General features: G+C 39.3%; 1 protein-coding gene and 1 long non-coding RNA gene across 2 annotated transcripts in view; one reads left to right on the forward strand and one right to left on the reverse strand.

The window, feature by feature from the left end:
- Positions 1 to 10,101, reverse strand: part of LOC107836949 (uncharacterized) — a 24,462-nt gene extending 14,361 nt beyond the window's left edge. The window contains exon 1 of the long non-coding RNA XR_001662922.1: positions 9,901 to 10,101. This is a non-coding gene — a long non-coding RNA (uncharacterized LOC107836949). The remainder of the gene's footprint in view (positions 1 to 9,900) is intronic.
- Positions 1 to 12,068, forward strand: part of trabd2b (TraB domain containing 2B) — an 84,548-nt gene that overhangs the window by 38,770 nt on the left and 33,710 nt on the right. Inside the window, exon 3 of the mRNA XM_007558731.2 lies at positions 11,571 to 11,717. Within this exon, the coding sequence (XP_007558793.1) occupies positions 11,571 to 11,717 (147 nt within the window). The remainder of the gene's footprint in view (positions 1 to 11,570; positions 11,718 to 12,068) is intronic.

The following is a 12,068-nucleotide window of genomic DNA, read 5'->3' on the forward strand; positions in this document are numbered from 1 at the left end:
TATATATATATATATGTGTGTATATATAACTGTTGTAATTATATTTAGAACAGTGATTTCTGAATACGACTTCACTTTGCTGAACCTGCACTGCATATAACATAAAGAACAGCTCAAGTTAGTCCATATTTGTCTCTGTGTGGCAGAAGCAGGAATTTATTCCATAATTTTTTTTTTTTCAGTTTCACGCAACAAAAAGATACTAAGCACATCATGTTACATCAGACAGAATGATGCAGAGAGCAATTGAAAGGATGCACCCAATTCAGTTTCCAAGACTTTGTGGGTTAAACACATAAAAGCCCTCCTTGGTGGTCTAACAATCTGAAGTCCTGGCAGACATTGACTGGCAGCATAATAGGAACGGTTGTGAGCAGTGTATTTGTGAACCCTCACTTCTCTCTGTGCTAATGTTAAAGATGAGTAACATTTCCTGAAAGAGCTTTGAAATATTCAAGGAACATGACCCTTCATGTCGGTATGATTTCAGACCTTAAAAAACCATAAATGTACACACTCACACAGACACACTCACCATTCAGAGTCTGTGCCTCTTTTGTGCCTGAGAGTTTCGCGTTACAGGCTTTCTCTATGTCTCTCTGTTTTCCTGCCGGCTGAATACACTTGCGTGAAATCGAACATCTCTCCTGCTGATTTGCCGTGAAATGGTGTGCTTGTGTGGGATTACCCTGTCAGCTTCGGCTCCGAGCGCAACACGGGCCAGACTGAAGGAAAGGAGGAGAAGAAAGGAAGCTTGGTCCAAGTACTGTGCCTTCTGCCACTCAAGTCCATTAGACAATCAGAGCACTGTGCAATTTAGACAAATTTTGTGGTGCAGACAGACGCATGCAGAAACGCAAACAGGGTATCGTCATGCATGGACATATACACACAAGCAGTGCATGCACATTTTGGACTGTGTCAGTGTGTATGATGTGCAGCACAGGAAGGGAGGAAGGATTTGAAAGCTAAATAAACAGAGATCAGTGACGGTGGACGGGGATCTGCCATGAGATGAAAGAAAATGTGGGACGCTTTTGGAGAGATTGGATTGAGTGGAAGCGAGAGAAAGGGAAAACTTTGAATTTCTCACAGTTAACATATAACCCGGAGACATAAAAAGAAAATGGCTGATAATTGAGTGTAAAAATAAAAATAAAAAAGGTTGATGAAGCAACATGAACGCTTGGAGAGGATGTGGACAGTTTAGAATGAAGAGGGTGTTTGTGAAGACAAAGAGGGTTGAAGGGGTTCAGGATCAGCCTGAACCATCTGTGCTGCAGATCTGTGTTTTTTGACCAGGAGGATGAGGAGGTCAGAGAGAAAAAAGTCGCACCCTTATCTCTTACAACTCTGGGCTAACTGTAAACATCTGGTCTTTTGTTTCTTCTTGTTATTTATTTTTGTCTTGTGGATATTTAACAGATTAACCCTCCAGTTGTGTCTCTTCAGTTATTTCTATTTTTTTTTTTTCTTCTGAGGATATTTCATCTCGGCTCCACATGTGTCTTTACTGATGACTGAGGTTTGCTAACTTCCAACAAAAGTTCACATTTGCACAAAGTGGTAGAATTTGTGCTTTTTATGGCTATAATTTGCAGCCTTGCTCCACGACCCAGGACAACATTGTAAATGCAATGTACATAGATGTTAAATTTATTTCAGTTTTTCAAAAGGCTGGGATGTGAACGTTTGCATAAAAACAGGCTGAGACACAGATGTTACTGACACTGACTGAATGATATTTTATTTAAAATGTTAAGTTGCCAGAAAGATTTTTTATTATTATTTTTTTAAATATTTTTTTATTATTATTATTATTATTATTTTGCTCGGCAAAGGCATCCATCCACAATCTCCATTGTATCTAATTAGGAAATGATGTTACAGACAAGGTAAAAAAGCATTGTACATCTGTGAAATGAAAAGATATAATGCATGATTTTCAATTTTCAAAATCAGAAAGGCATGGTGTGCAATCTAATTACTTTCTTTTGCTATGATAGTCACTAAAATCAAAATACCTTCAGAATTTACCTAATTACTAAATTGACTGTAGTTTAAGCATCTCTAATATCACCATAGCTTCCTTGTATTATGCTAAATTGTTCAACTTTTATGATGAAGAACTTTTTATCAACATAAAAGTTGTTCTGCAAATAATTGAGTCATCATAGATTTAATTCTAAATCTATTCCACTGTATTTTAGATTCTCTTAACCATGTTCCAGCTGAATATGGTTAAGCATCGCAGTCTCTCAAAATCTGTATCACATTTGGCCATCAAGGGCATTATTATTTCCACTGGCGATTATGATTCAGTATATTGTGTTGCTTTATCACAGATCTGTTGGGGCAGAAGTTAATCTCAAAAATAAGACCAACAGATTTAATAAAGCGCTTAAAAAAGTTTACAACTAACAACAAAAAGAAAGTAGCATTGCAGCAGAATGAATGGGACGATTAAATGTTTTTGTTACTCACACCTTCAGAGATGTCTGCAGCGATTCCTCCCATGAAAAGTGCGCAGTCCGAATTCAGCCTTTTGCTAAAAAATTACAAAACAGATTATGTGCTGTTCTTGTGCTTCAGCCAGCCTTCGAATGCGGCTTTAAAGCAGACTAAAAGAGATAAGACAGAGTGGTTGGGGCTGGAGAAAGTATGTTTTAAACATTTTAAACTATTCCTTCCTCATGTTGTGGAGATGACCCTACTCATCTGGTTTGCATAACATCACACATAATAACGGAAAGCCAGATAAATCCAAGTGAATTCAATAAGAGTTTTTCTCTTGGAAAGAATGCAGATGAGAAATGTGTTGGGCTTAGTGGAAGCCATGATGCCAGAGATGGCCCGTGCGTTTTGGGAAAGATAAGGTTATCGTAACCTGATGCAAGGTCTGCCTGTGCAGGACATTAAATCAGATTTTCCTTTAAAAGAAAAGGAGAGATGTAACTCTAGAGTCATGTGAAAAAAAAGAAGCACCCTATGAGGTCCAGTATGTTTTTTTTTAATTATTATTATTGTATTTGGATCTTTGTAATAAATTATACTTCATTAGAAGGCGTGGATCATGAAAATGACATAAAAACCCAGACTGAACTTTGCCAGAGAGAATGTAGATAAAGACCAGAACTTATGAAGTAATTTTCGAGACGTAATTCTGAAATTAATTTATATAGATATCAGAACCAATAATTTGTTAGGAAGCAAATGCAGCATTTCAGGAAAATAACCTTTTACCAGGTATGAAGCACAGAGGTGGGAGTGTTGTGGTTTAGGGATTAATTTGCTGAATCTGACCTGGTCAGCTGAAAATCACAGAATCCACCATGATTTCTGTGGTGTATCAGAGGGTCCCGGGGAACTAAATGAGACTATCTGAAATAAATAAAGGAAGGAAGGAAGAAAGATTAAGTAGAACTGGACCTGTAAATAACAATAACCCAAAACATGCCAGTAAATTCACAAAGGACTGGATGGAAATTTGGAAAAGGCAAAGAGCATCACATGTAAGAAACCCCTCAAACATCTCAGAGCTGAAGTGAAGAGCTCGGCAAACTTTCCTTATAGTGACACCAGAAACTCTAAGATGGCTACAAACAGCATTTCACCAAAATTTTTCAGTGAAGAAGTTAAAATTTTGAAAAAAAAAAAAAAAAGTTTTATCGTGGAAATTATAAATATCAGTTTTTATAAACAGTTTTTTGTTGATAAATTACAAAAATAAAAACCACTTATGAGAAAATGAGAATATTTCTTAATAAAGATCTTAGTATTTTATGTGGTATCTAAATATTTCACATGAATACATGTTTGTCTGAGCATATGACTAAGTGACATAAATTTATTTCCACTTCAGGTCGAAATAAAATGCTCCACCTGAAGTTATGACAGTTTATGTTGTTACCTAGTTCCTCCATAACAACAATGAAACCTCTGAAAATGCTCTACTTTCCTTTTATTGTCTTCCATCTTGCACTACTTTCTGGTGGGCAATCATGAACAGGAGTCGACTGCTTGCTTTTTCACTCTGCTTTAAGCGATTCTTTAGTATTTTCTCATGAATTCTGGAGACGCAGGAAAGCTGGGATGACTGATGCAGCAGCAGCAAGTTCTGCCAAGTCAAACATGGGGGTTTATATGTGGACAAGTGGATACGGTGGAGACCCCCACCTCAGAGTTCCTTGAGACTCTCATTAAGAGGGCAGATAGGATGTTCTGGTGTGTTTAGGGATGCATTTAGAAAAATCTACGCACAAGGAAAAGAGCAAGCAAAGACAGGATACGAGTACAGTTAATCAAAAACAGAAACAATTAGAAAAGAGAGTAATGGTTTCTATCATAAAGAGATATTGTACACCCCTGCCTCAGGGTAAATTAGGCAGAATGGATGAAAGAGGTGGGGAGGGGGGCTCTGGAGAACCTGGGAGCAGCAGGCCTCTGCCACTTGGATTGTCCCTCTGGTAATCCCTGGATTTCCTGGGCTGAGACAGAGGTAGACCAGGCACAGCGAAGGACTTAGTGAGTGAGGGATAAAAAGAGAAAGGAAGCCGGAGGAGAAGAAAATGAGGCAGAGGAAAAACAGAAATGGCGCTCCAAACATTAGTGTTGCAATTTCTGCATTATGTGGTTTTGTATGCAGGTATTGCTCTAAGAGGACTGCGGTGCTTGTAACTATTTGCACATGTGTGAGTGTGTGTGTGTGTGTGTGTGCGTTGTTGTTGTTGTTGTGTGTGTTTTTGATAGTGTGTTTGAGCGTACTGAGAAGTAACAAGGATAGAAAATTGGAAGAAAACAGATGTGCAGATGTCATGAGCTGAAAAGGCTTCTTACTTTTAAAACAAATCAAAACAAGTATAGAAAGAATAAAAAATAAAAATCTGTAAAACTATTTCGGAATTGCTTTGACACCAGGGGAACACTTCAGACTGACTTTTGCCTTTAAATTCGATCATGTTTCCCTGTTCCTTCAAAATCAAAACAAATAACATTGAGTTCTGAGTGGCTGACAGAAAAGATATTGCATGAAATAAACCAGATAGTTTCGAAGTTCTGACACCATCGTGTCATGATATACTCAAGGTGCCTTTAAGAGCTTGTGAAGAGGAAGGTCAGACCGCAGCAAGCTTAAACGCTTTTACCACCGCTATTTTGTGTGTAGACAGTAAAAATACAAAACAAATCGGATGGAAAAGTATTTTCTTATGAGTTAATTTACGACCCTGTCCTGTGGCTGTACATTGGAAAGCACAATCTCAAACACACACTCTCCTGGTAACTACCTCCTTTGGGGCTCCTCTGTGGGGAACAGAGATGAGATATCGCACTTCTTCTATTCTTGGGTTGCCCAGGATGTTATTTCAACTCCCTACCTCCTTCCCTTCAGTCACCCCTGGGTGTTGTGAACCCGGTGCCTTCTTGTAGTCCGTATAGCTGAAGCCCAGAGGGAAGGCCGGTTAGACCCAGAGGAGCTCAGTAGTGTGTGTTTTGGGTCAGAGGTCCAGCTCTTCTCTTTCTCAGGCGGTGAAACACAAGTGGCTCTCGGGGAAACGAGAGTGTTTGAGGAGAAAGAAGCACCATGAGACTGTTTTCTTTATCGAAGGCTGATTAAATAACCAAAGCAAAGTGCTGCAGAGAGAGCGCGAGCACAATTTCAACCACTTTTTTTTTTATTTAAAGATATTGTAGATTTCTGTTAAAAAAATAAACAAAAAGGATTGAGAGAAGACCCCAAAACACTATTGCTGCAGAGTTGTGTTGAGTGTTCTTTCTTTAGAGCACAAAAAGTAAGATATTATTTGTCTTACTGTTTCATATTTCAAATTTCTGTATTAACTTATCTCTAAAATAGTTATTCTCGTATGCAGAATTGAGATAGGGACTGAAATCAGGATATGTTTATGAACAAAGAGATTAAGGAAGACAAGACAAGGAACGCAAAGGAGTGATGATAAATGAAGTTATGGAGAAATTTAAAGTAGAGTTAGATTATAAAACAATGTCCCAGGCCTTTGACATCTCAGAGAGCGCCTGTACAATCCACCACTTGAAAATGGAAAACAAAAACATGGCAAAACTGCTAATCCAGTCAGTCATGATTTCCACATAAACTGAAAGACCAGCAAACAGAGCATCAATTAGAGAAGCAGCCAGGAGACCTATGGTGGATTCACAGCGTAGGCGGCAGAATCTGCAGACAGGACTTCAACCCTGCAAAAGTGAGACCTCTATGGAGAAGCTGCAGCAAGAAAGGTTTTGTTGGAAGAAAGTTATACAAAGCTCTGTTTGCAGTTTGCCACAAGTCATAAGGGTGACACAGCAAACATGTGGAAAGCGCTTCTCTAGTCAGATGAGAAAAACAACACTTCAAAAACACGAAATGTACCAGTGGGACCAAGGAGACATCCAATATGCATGCCCTAATATGTCTTTGGTTTTGTTCTTGGTTTCTGTTGTGCATGTGCTTCACTTTTGTTGTTTTAGATTAGTGAAAAGCTTTGAAGCCCATAATAAATTATTTACTATAGTCGCAAGCTTTTTATTTTTTTTTATTTTATCACTCTCTCTCTCTTTCTCTCTTGTTCAAATACTCACAGAGGCAGAAATCTGTTTATTCCTGCACCTCATCAGCTCATTTAATGCGCATAACTCAAAATTTCAACTCACCTAATGCTAATTTGAGGTAACAGCCAGGATTCAATGTACTTTGAGGTCAGTTGCTGTGATACGCACTCATGTTAATACATGACATTCCTCCTATGCTCCTGGATTTTATTCATCTCCCCCCTCTGCCCAGCCCTTATTTCTGTTTTCTTTCCAGCTCACACTAATGAATTTTTGGAGTGCTGCGTTTTGATTGCAGCTTCCAAGACCGTCCATGTGCCCTTCTACTTCCAGCTTTGTTCTTATAAACCTTTTTAATTTATTTTACAGTCAGAGTTTCTCACGCATGGATAAAATCATTTTGAAAAAATAACAAATCAGAGGCAGGAAAACATCTTGTTGCAACTATTTACGATCCAAAACGTCCATTTTTGTTAATGTGACCAGGTCTGTTGGCTAAAGAGTTTGTCACTTTAGCAAGGAAGCATCCAAACTGTCAGTCAGCACACATTCACATGTTCAGATGCATGCTGGCAAACAAAGAGTAATATTTGCACTTCTTAAACCTCCTTTCTTCTTTGCCTCCCGTTCGGCGACTGACGGGCTCCCTCATTCTGGCCCCCGCAAACTTTGTCACCATGGTTGCAACTGCATAGATGTTTTTTTCCCAGGAGACAGACAATATTGAAATAACAGCTTCCTTGACGACGCAGCCGTCCGTCTGTGTACTCGCTGTCATGTCTGTTGTGTCCTAGCAGAGTTTACCATGTAAGAGAAACTACTGAAGCTGTCAGGGCTACAATAATCCTGGCAATTATTGCAGTATTTGCTTTGTCAGCTCCTGACCAAGAGTCTGCCCAGAGTCTGATGCACTGTTTCCCTTGGAAAACCCTGAAGACGTAGAGGTAGTAACCCAGCGCTGCAGCAGCATCAGTAGATCCTCAAGAGTCCACCTAGCAGTGTTAGCGTCTCTGGGTTTGTCATCCGGCTGCAATGTTACCATGAGTAAAGGTTATGAAACCCGATCAGATGGAAATAGAAACTAAATAGGGTGGATAGTGACATCCTAAAGCCGCTTCCTAGTTTAAAACTGTTTGATGCAAAGATCTGAGTGACGGATAGCAACAAAAAGAATCCTTCTGAGGTTGCTTGCCTCTGGCAAAGCAACAGTGAGTGACATACTGCACATTGCCAAAAAATATTCATTCTTCTTTAACGTTTTCATATTTAGTCGTGTTACAACCACAAACTCCAGCATATTTCATTGGGATGTATTTTAGGTAGACAAGCCCCGAGCTGTGCTTTATAGAACAGTTTCCACTACAGTTTCACATAAATGTCTCTTGAATTGGACCTGAAGACTACATTTTGTTTCCAAATTTCTCTTTGCACAAAAAAAAGAAGCTCAAACTCAATGATCTTCAGTTCTAAAGTCTTGCCTGGATTTAGATCTAGTTGGCTGAATGGTACAATGAATTTAAATAGCTGACTGAGTCGCTTCACGACTCAATTGTTTGACTGTGTTGTGCAGAACCAGAGAAACATCCAAAGCATGGAGGACACCGGCTCTTGAGGTCTGATACTGGACATCACTTCTTTTTCCTACAATAATCTTACTATCCACATCCAGGAGTTTTCCATTCCCTGCTGTTGACGAGCATCTCCACAGCATGATGCTGCCAATACCATGGTTTTTAGGAGGGCGTTCTAAAAACCATGGTATTTGCAGAGGACAAAGATGCACTTTGTCCTCTGCAAAGTGCATCTTTGCAGAGGACAAAAAGTTGGATTTTTGTCTCATCTGACCAAAACACATTTATATATTTTCAGTTTAGCTACAGTCTGTCTATTTCTGGGTGGCAGACTGAACAGTGATCTATAAGAAGCTCAGAGCTTGGGAAATACAAGCTCCATATTTACCTTAACGTTTAAACATGGATATGCACTATTTACCAATGAGGTGACTTCTGGGGGAAATTGGTTGCACTGGATTTTATTTATCGGTATAACACTAAAGTGTGTTGAATACGAATGCAATTAAAAATTTCAGATTTTTATTATGACAAAACGGAAAATTCAATGCTTTTCTTTGTACTTTTTTTCCACAGTTTTATGTTTAACCATCATATAAATGAAAAAAAAAATACATTCACATTTGTGTTTGCAACATGATGTGGTTTGTAAAAGTTCAAAAGGTTTTAAAAAATGTGGAGGGTATATGAAAAATAGCAGAAAGGCAGCAGGGATTAGCTGCTGAATGTCCATAGCTGGACATTCAGCAGCTATGGAAGCTATGGAATAGAAAAAAAAAAGGTTTAATGAAACAAAAAGATGGGGAGATAGGAGCTTCACAAGGTTAAAGCTTAGAACTTGGTTCTTGTTATCCCAGTGGAAAGGTTGTGGAGAGTTTAAACCTGTAATGTGAACAGTATTGGGATATATGACTGGGAAAACACAGCTTTCTGAATTGCGACCCAAAATTTGACCTCAGTCAGTCGTGCATTTTAATATTGCATTTTAATATTGCATTTTAATATCGCATTTTAATATCGCGATTACACCATGTTGTAGGTATTGGTGGCACTGTTCTTAGATGGTTCCGGTCTTACCTGGAGGACAGAACATTTTCAGTGAATATTAGTGACTCTGAATCATCTGCTGCTTCAATGCCATATGGTGTCCTGCAGGGCTCAATTCTGGGCCCACTGCTTTTCTCTCTGTATTTACTGCCTCTGGGTTCTATCTTCAGGAAACATGGGATTTCATTTCATTGTTATGCTGACGATTGCCAGATTTATTTGCCCCTGAAGCAGAAGGATGTCCATTCCATCAAACATCTCCTGGCATGTCTAGGTGATATTAAAGCTTGGTTGGCCTTGAACTTTTTAAATTTTAATTAAAAGAAAACAGAGGTGATGGCGTTTGGACCCAGTGGCTCCTGTGAGTCCTCCTCTGTTGACCTGGGACCCTTGGAAGTTTATTTTAAACCTGTTATTACAGATCTTGGTTTTAAGTTGGACAGTGATTTCAAATTGGACAGCCAAATCAGAGCCGTGGTTAAGTCCAGCTTTTATCATTTAAGGCAATTGGCGTCAGTGAAATCTTTTCTTTCCAGGCAGCATTTTGAAACAGTGATCCACGCTTTTATTTCAACCCGATTGGATTACTGTAACTCACTTTATCTGAGAGTCAGTCAGTCGCCGCTCTCACGTCTGCAGCTAGTACAGAATGCTGCTGCACGACTTTTGACAGGAACTCGAAAGAGAGAGCATGTGACCTCTGTCCTGGCCTCACTTCACTGGCTGCCTGTATATTTTAGGATTCATTTTAATATTCTTATGTTTGTTTTTAAATCACTGCATAATCTTGCCCCGGCTTACCTCACTGAGCTTCTTCACCCCTATACACCCTATCGGTATCTCAGGTCCGCAGATCAGCTGCTCCTGGAGGTACCGAGATCAAGAAGGAAGCTCAGAGGGGACAGGGCTTTCTCTATCATGGGCCCCAAGTTATGGGGCCCATGATAACTTGCCTTTGCAGGTTAGAGAGGCCCCTTCACTGTCCACTTTTAAAGCTCGTCTTAAAACCCATCTATTTTACTTGGCTTTCAACTCCAGCGGGATCTAGTTTTAAATTGTATGTTGGTTGGTTTGTTTTTAAACAGTAAGAGTTTTTATTTTTTCATGTTTATTTATTTATTTATTTATGATTTATTTATTTATTTATTGTTATGTTGTGTTTTAATGTACAGCACTTTGTATCAGCTGTGGTTGTTTTAAGGTGCTTTATAAATAAAGTTGGTACGGTGTGGTGCAGCTGCATCGGCCTTTAGCTGCTCCTCCAATCAGTCGAGAACGCTAACACCAACGTCCTCTCAGTCATATTTTCCCAATTCAGGATTTCTTTGTGATAATTAAAATCATAGACACAGATCAGGCAGGTTTAGAAAAAAATATGTATCTGCTGAAGCTCAATGCAGAAAGAAAATACAATCTCCACCTGATGTACCTCTGGTTTCTGTAAGGGAGCTTTACGATGATTGACAACTTGGCCTTGGCTCCCTGGCCAGTCAGGGGAGGCGTGGGACTGTGGAGCGTGTGAGTGAGGAGGTTAACCCCTGGTGTCGAAGACAGCTGTGGAGTTTTTTTTGGCCGAGTGGCGGCTGCACGCTATAAATTCTTTCTAAAGAGGGTTTACTTCTGATTTTAATGGGTGCTGTAAATTTATTGCACGCTAGTACTGGAGAACACGAAGAGGGATTATATTTAGAAGGCCTCTCTCTTTCTTCACCCTCTTCTTTCTATAGCCATTCTATTCTTCCTGCAAGAACTTGCAATAGCTTACAATGGTGAAGTGGAAGAAAAATAACACTCCATCATTAAAAAGAGCAGCATTAAGCAAAGTCAAATTGTTGTGTTGGAAGGTAATTACTTCATCAAAAGCATAACTGCAGTGTTGCTTTGATTCTTTCATGCATGTTTCAGAAATCTGTTGATCTTATGTGACAACCAGTCAGCTATGAAAAACGCCTGTATGGACATTAGCTCCTCCTCGGAGCTGTAGTATCCAAGCTTCTGAATGTCTGCCTCACAAAGCAGCATCTCCCTCACTCAGCTCCTTCAGACTAGCCAGCAGCAATTAGCAAACATCTGGTGGAATTACACATCTGCTGAGCTCATTATAAGAGCTGCTTCTTTGTACAATGCTGGTACATAACAACTGAAGATAACAGTTTCTTGACTGCTATAAAATAGTACTATGTTCCGGAAAAACATGTAGTGCTGCCCATTTAATGGTTCAAAAGCAGTAATAGCCCATAGTGACTGAAAAACCCACAGCTCAGGTGAAATCTGTTGACAGGACAACCAGTTTATACAAGTGGGGGAAAAAATGCTTTGCTCATTTCACACTTGTATTTTGCTTTTTAGTGTGACATTCCTTTACTTTAATTGCTTTGTCTGCAGGTTTTGTTTGCATTGAATCAGACGCTGTTGCAGCATGAGGGTGTCCGAGCGGGCAGCTTGCAAGGATCCTACACCACGGAAGATCTCATCACACACTACAACTGTGGAGATCTTAACTCTATCATCTTCAACCATGACACCTCACAGGTTTGTTGCATCACTCTGGAGCTAATTTATCAAGATAAAGTGCAGTGTGCTGCTTGTTCTTGATTTCAGTTGTTCTGCAGAACAACCAAAACTGTTTAAATCTTCTGGGTTTTCTTTAGTTTCACTGTAGAGCATAAAAAAATCCACCTTTTAAACACAATACAAATGATCTGATGCCACTACGTTATCTTTCCTATACATACAAAACTAGATATTATCTTCCACATTTTGCCACTTACAAAGCTGTAAGTTGTCCAACAGCAACATGCTCCAACAAAACCTTTCCTTTAAATGTGTAAAGGTTCTGGCACAGTATTCTGTCAGATAGCAAAGTGCTTTAATGCTAGGACT

Source organism: Poecilia formosa, unplaced genomic scaffold, assembly GCF_000485575.1.
Source record: "Poecilia formosa unplaced genomic scaffold, Poecilia_formosa-5.1.2 Scaffold98, whole genome shotgun sequence".
Lineage (NCBI taxonomy): Eukaryota > Metazoa > Chordata > Actinopteri > Cyprinodontiformes > Poeciliidae > Poecilia > Poecilia formosa.